General features: G+C 41.1%; 1 protein-coding gene across 1 annotated transcript in view; it reads right to left on the reverse strand.

The window, feature by feature from the left end:
• PLXDC2 (plexin domain containing 2) overlaps positions 1–6,721 on the reverse strand; it is a 262,609-nt gene that overhangs the window by 12,893 nt on the left and 242,995 nt on the right. The window contains exon 12 of the mRNA XM_020801961.3: positions 6,590–6,628. Within this exon, the coding sequence (XP_020657620.2) occupies positions 6,590–6,628 (39 nt within the window). The remainder of the gene's footprint in view (positions 1–6,589; positions 6,629–6,721) is intronic.

The following is a 6,721-nucleotide window of genomic DNA, read 5'->3' on the forward strand; positions in this document are numbered from 1 at the left end:
CCTTCTGTAAGTATTCCGCATATTTTCCATGCTAGAGCTTGTTTAGACAGAGAACAAATATAATTTATGCAGTTATTTCGAAGCTCTCCATTTATAACCCTTTTCAAAGCAACGTTGTTTTTTTGTTTGCATTTGCACTCCATCAAAAAGAGAAATAGCAGTTCTATCACTTCAGAGAACAAATATTGGTGATCTGAAAATTCTCTCCACTTTTGCTACACCAAGGTTTGTGGTTAAAAAAAGAGAAATGCTTGGTATAAGAGGGAAGAAGTGAGAAAACTGGAGTAAAATCTGAACGTTTTATACCAATGTTCTCCTGAGCCAATTCAAAAAACCCCATGAAGCAAGCTGCAGTGAAAACAATTTATCATTGTGACTAGATTAAATTTCCTTAAAGTAAAGATTATTAATCTGGGAGACTGCTCTCCCAGGATGAATGACTTCAGCAGTTTCTCGTCTGGCAAAGAAAGTCCTGGCAATAAAAATAAAACAATGTCCAGAACCCTACCGGTTAGTTGCACTGGTCTAAGTCCAAAGGTGTAAGCTGCAGCAGCAAATTGCCACCAGACTTAGCGATTTATATCCCCTTGTGTCTCTTGTCTGAACCAACTCACATGACTGGCGTGCAACAAGGAATACAAGCAGCACCTGTCAACTAAAAGCAATTTACTGCTGTAAATAACGAATCAGCAGGATTCTGGCTGACCACAATTTGCCACCTTTCTGCAATCACAAAACCTAAAATGGTCACTTCACTCGGTCTCTTGGTAGGGCCAGCCCTGGGACTAGGGTTGAATATCACTGCCAAAAGCCATTTTGTTGGTAAAAGAGAAAATTTTTCCCTGTAAAATGTGGTAGTATGATATTATTTATTGCCTATCTTTTGAGAAAGAGGGGAAAGTAATAACCTTATAATAATCTCAGCACTATAGAGCTGGAAGGGCCCCTGTTGATCAGTGAGTCCAGTCCTTGTCAGGGAGCCACAGTGGGGAACTGAACTCCCAATCTATGGCTCAACAGTCGGAAACCTAAACCTAACACTGAATGCCTAGTTACTAGTAAATCAAGTATCATCACGGCGTCTTCCTTTTTTTTCTTCTTCATCTGCTTAGAAATTCTGACTTTTCTGACCCACCCCAAGCCAACACCTAAAGATGATTTGGGCTACAAGTTCCCTCCTCCTGAACAACTGGCCGTGCTTTCTGTCACTGCACAAAAGATCTGCAAGGCGCTCAAGTGGGGAAGTCTGATGTAAAGATCCAACAGCTTGTTTGGTAAATCCTGCACCACATCTGCTTTTCAAGGTCTCATTAGTACTAATCCACACTCATAAGCTTCATTCTCAGAGGTCATCATCTGACATGTAAAGGATCTATGAATTCTAAGTATCTTAACGCCAACTTGAAACTGAGCTCCTGATTGGCCACCCAAGAATTTTACATCTCAAAGTACTGATACTACTATACATAACATAGTTATGGGTCCCTTGTTGGGAAAAATGCAGCATATAAGTAAAATTACTATTACTATTACTGCTACTGCTGCTGCTGCTACTACTACCAATACTAATACTAATACTAATACTACCACCACTACCACTACTAATACTACTAATGCTACTAATGCTACTAATGCTGCTGCTGCTGCTGCTGCTGCTGCTGCTGCTGCTGCTGCTGCTGCTGCTGCTACTACTACTACTACTACTACTACTACTACTACTACTACTACTACTACTAATAATAATAATAATAATAATAATAATAATAATAATAATAATAATATCCATAGAATCATAGAATTGTGGAGTTGGACGTGGCCCACAAGGCTATCAGGTCCAACCCCCTGCTCAATGCAGAGATCCAAATCAAAGTAGATCTGACAGATGGTTGTCTAATTGTCTTTTGAATGCCTCCAGCATTGGACAGCTCACCACTTCCCAAGGCAATTGGTCTCATTGATGTACAAGCTAAAAACATGCTTGTACAGGAGACGTTTCCTGGCCCTTCCTCCCTACTAAAGTCCTTTGTATCTCTCTCCAAAGTCCTGCAAAAACTAGTAAAGACCATGGCTTGCCTCTTACAGAGCTGGAAAGGAGGAAAGGGGGACTGATCAAATTGGGAATCTTTTATCAAAAAGTGTTGTGAGGATTCCAGAAATGCTCCCCCCAAGACAGAATCTGCACTTGGTGAAACCTATTATGTGAGTTTGGGACAGTCATACTCCCTGAGCCTGACCTACTTCACAAGGTTTCTGAGAGGAAAAAGTAGGGAAGATAAAGCAGGGAGGGTGAGTGCCACTAAGCTGTTTTAAGGTAACTGAGAAAATAAGAAATATAGACATAAAAGAAAATAATATAATAGAAATTTCATTGATTTTAATGAGTATGCTCTAAGAGGAACTAATCTGAGACCCAAATCATTTACAACAGCAGTCTCTCTCTTGAGAAGAATCTACAGTATCTCTCCACTTTTAAAATGATACAGATCAACGCTGACGTGACTTTTTAAAGGCTTCGGATTTTCAGGCAACATAATGATTGTTTCAGTGGCACTGCAGACAGGAGGAGGCCTTGCTGAACTTAGTAAGCTCAACTTGTTCTAGCTTGAAAAATCACCTTTAAAAAGTCAGGGAGGTAAGTCTGAAAGGGTCAAGAAGCAGCAGAATCGCTCAAAATAATTGTCCACGCCAAGGAGAAACAGCTTCTCCTGCTTTGCTGCTTCTGTCTATCAACATTACAAAATCACCAATGCTGATCTGGGGGACATAAAACCTGAAACTGGATAAATCAGATGTGACAGCTATTGGGAAGCAAGGAGAAGCAGATAAAAGCAAGGTGGAATTTACAGTGAGAGACCACTTAGTGCTATCATCAGCGCTGAATACCTTTAATTACAGGCATTCCACATAAAAAAATAAGAAGGTTACAACAGTTTGACCTAAAGCAGCAGGATGATTTAAAATGTAATTAAGTTACTGGGCAACAAATTATGGCTTTAAATGCTACAGTGTGGAAAGAAACAGCAGAAGTATTAAGAATCCTTGGAGCAGTTTCTAGTCAAATCTTGACAGATATGCCCCCAAAGAGTACAACCACAGACAGAACCTCATTGATCAGATATAACTTACTTCCCCACTTTGATAAGAGTTTAATAAGGAGATCTATTCTGGAAAGACAGGTGAGTCATTATTTGTCTGGCTCAAGATTGTCCAATTCTTTCTGAAAGTCTGAGAAAGCAATACATACAAGAAAGAAAAAGAAAAAAAACCCAAAATATTGGACTCTAGAGAGGTTTTATTAGCCTAACTTGAGAGCAATCGTAAAACCTAGTGAGTAATTGAAGATGCATCATGAGCAGCATCTCCCAGTTTAAAAGCTGATGGTTAGTATTCAGATGCAAAATCCTGTTAATCCTATTGGGGTAACTTTGCCTCTAGGGGGTTTGTTTCCTCTTCCCCCTTCTTTTGATTCAAGTAGCATGAGCAGCAGACAACAAACTGGTTCTCTGTATAATCAGGTCATTTGGTTGATCTTCCTGTTTTTTAAAAACCAAACTGCTTTCATTTAATGCCAAAGTGGCCCAGAGACTTTGGCTGACAAGAGGAGGGAGGCAGGCAGTACCCTCTTTGAGAAAAGCTGGCTCACATGGAGACAACAAGAACGCTTGCTGCACTCAGTTCCATGATTAAAATCAGCACGAGGGGGGGGGGGGGAATCAGAGACTTGCAACTGAAGATGGAGGAGGCAATAAAGGGAAGAGGCATGTAAAAGATTTTAACTACGGTCACATTCATTTAAATGAGAAACACATTTAAAACACACTACACTTTGCAGGCTCAGTTGAGTGACAGCATCAAATCACCGTTCATGGGACCTCTTAGTTCTTGGCATAGGGCAGCGATGGTGAACCTATGGCACGCATGCCACAGCTGGCACACGGAGCCCTCTCTGCTGGCACGCGAGACATAGGTTGCCAGATTGCTACTCCCCTCCCCCCCCGCACAGCCAAACCTCAGGAAGTGGCTGCAGCCGGTGCTGGCACTTCGGCAGGGGGATCCAGTTTGGGCATGCAAGCCCAAAAAGATTAGCCACCACTGGTATAGGTAAAGATAAAGGTTCCCCTTCACAATTTTTGTCGAGTCGTGTTTGACTCTAGGGGGCGGTGCTCATCCCTGTTTCCAAGCCATAGAGCCACCGTTTTGTCCGAAGACAATCTTCCGTGGGCACATGGCCAGTGCGACTTAGACACGGAACGCTGTTACCTTCCCACCAAGGTGGTCCCTATTTATCTATTCGCATTTGTATGCTTTCGAACCGCTAGGTTGGCAGGAACTGGGACAAGTGACGGGCGCTCACTCCGTCGCGTGGATTCGATCTTACGACTGCTTGGTCTTCTGACCCTGCAGCACACAGGCTTCTGCGGTTTAACCTTCAGTGCCACCATGTCCCTTAAAAACTACTGGTATAGGGGAACCTTTTCTGATCATACACACATTGTCCTGCAAATGGATCCCAGAGCCCTGAGCTGAAATCTCTCTCTCAATCAGCATAAAAGTTCCCTGTGAGTACTTAGCAACCCTCTCTTTTGAGAGAAATGTTACACGACATGGACGTAGATGCCTCCCCACCACTGCTCTGCAACTGCAATCCTAGCTAACTGACAGAGAGCCGGAAGAACTGCTGTTCTTCCATGATGTATAATGTGCAGACTTGCAAAGCTTAGTTACTTGGTTGCACAAAGCAAAGTTACTCTGTAGCCTATAATTCTGAGAGAGTCCAGTCTCCTTGGGGGATTCTGGGAGCGTAACTCTTCCAAACTCCGGTAACTGGTGGGAACTGAACTAATCTTGTTCGTTCAGACATCTCAAGCAATTGGAACTCTGGAGATGCCCGGAAATGTATCATCCTATTGCTCCGTTGCTTTTGGCAGGGATTGCACCCTCCAAATATTGCAAACAAAGAAGTATGTATGAGGCCTCTGTTGTTGTTTTTTCTGATACAGCAAATCACATATTCTCTTTCGGGAATGGACAGGAACAATCAGGACATGCTGAGTGGAATGCTACGACCTTTTGCTGTGAAACAATCTAGAGGTACATAGCGCAGATGAGAAGCAATTAGGGGCCGATTTGCTCCACTTTTCAGGGGTGGGTGGGATCAGTTCCGAGGCATGTATGCTGGCAGAAAACAAATAGTAGGGCTTCAGAAATAAATAATGAAATCCAAAGGAAATGAAAGAGCAAGCTGTAATATGACTTGACTTCTAAAACATCCCTGAAATTTGGAAATACTAAAACAAATGCATGAATGAAGAGCTACACTCCATCAACAGAGATACGGTGGTGAGAGGTGATTTGAGTGGTTGTTGGGTGATCTGATGTGGTGATACTGTCCCAATATTCCACTGCAGCACAGAGAGGTGAAAAAAATGGAAATAACTGTGAAGTCAAGTAAATTTTGCATTGAGGCCATCGTATGCATCTCCCCAAACAGTCTGATGTGAAATACAGCTGTATCAGCCTCTACAACCTGATAAGTGAATAGAATACACCTTTGATATTATGAAGTAGAAGACAACATGATTAGTAGTTCTGAAGCATCTGTTTTCAAGTACTGGCCAGTATTCTAATAATTTGCATAAGATTTACCACAGCTAACTGCAGCTAATTGAGAAATTGCTTGGCCATGTCTTGGTTGTGTGCCTGGTTACATGACAGACTGTGCAACTGAGATGCATCCATGTACCTCATCAGTTAGCCACCATTAGCCTCAGTTTGACAAACTTTATGCAAATCACAAGGCTCATGATACAGTGATTAAACTGTAGTACAAAAAGATAATTCAATTTTCATTTTTTTGGTGTGATGTTTCTAATTCAGATGCAACAAAGCTAGCAGTTACTGTAATTTAACACAACTTGCGTAAATTACTTAAGTTACACTATTTGTAGAGCTTACACAAAAAGGTAACCAATGTGAGAACTCTTGTCAGTAGCAGATGAGAAGGGGAAAATATTGCAATTCCTCAACCTTAGGCATGAGGATGTGACAAAGGAGAAGTTACATTGCTAGATATAGGAAAAGTAGAAGCCCTAACATGAGAAGATTAAAAATTAAAGGAAGGTGTGGCCTTTAGTCTACAAGATCTAAGCAGCACAGCTAATGATGGAACGTTCCAAAGGTCATCAATTCAATTCATTATATGGTTCTTTGTAGTTATGTATTTTATTCCTTCTGCTGTTCTTGAATAGTTCATTAGCTCAGTTCCTAGAACAAGAAAGAAAGCTCTAAACTATAACATTAGCACAATTAGGATGCTCAGCATTGATCCCTTATTAGCAGGACTCTTTTTATTTGATAAAGTGTCTTTGTCTTTGTCTTATGCAGACTGCTGTCTTCCTATTATCAGAGGAGTGTCCGGATTTAATTTCGTTGTTCTACTTAAGGAAGGCAGGGTGTGTGTGCACATCCATGCACACACAGAAACACACAAAACATAAAGCATTTATTCTGATAGGCAGATGAAATTCCATATAATGTTAATTATGTAATATGTTGATGCTGTTTGAATACAAAGAATAACTATTCTTACCTGCATTATCTTTTAGGTGTAGAGCTATCTTGGTATCATCTAGAAGAAGAAATTTAAAGTTACTAGAGCAAAATAGTTTGCACAGGAACATGATCTAATGCTTTATCAGCAATGTTGTGAGTTTACATTTAC

This window comes from Pogona vitticeps, chromosome 6, assembly GCF_051106095.1.
Source record: "Pogona vitticeps strain Pit_001003342236 chromosome 6, PviZW2.1, whole genome shotgun sequence".
In the NCBI taxonomy this organism is placed as follows: domain Eukaryota; kingdom Metazoa; phylum Chordata; class Lepidosauria; order Squamata; family Agamidae; genus Pogona; species Pogona vitticeps.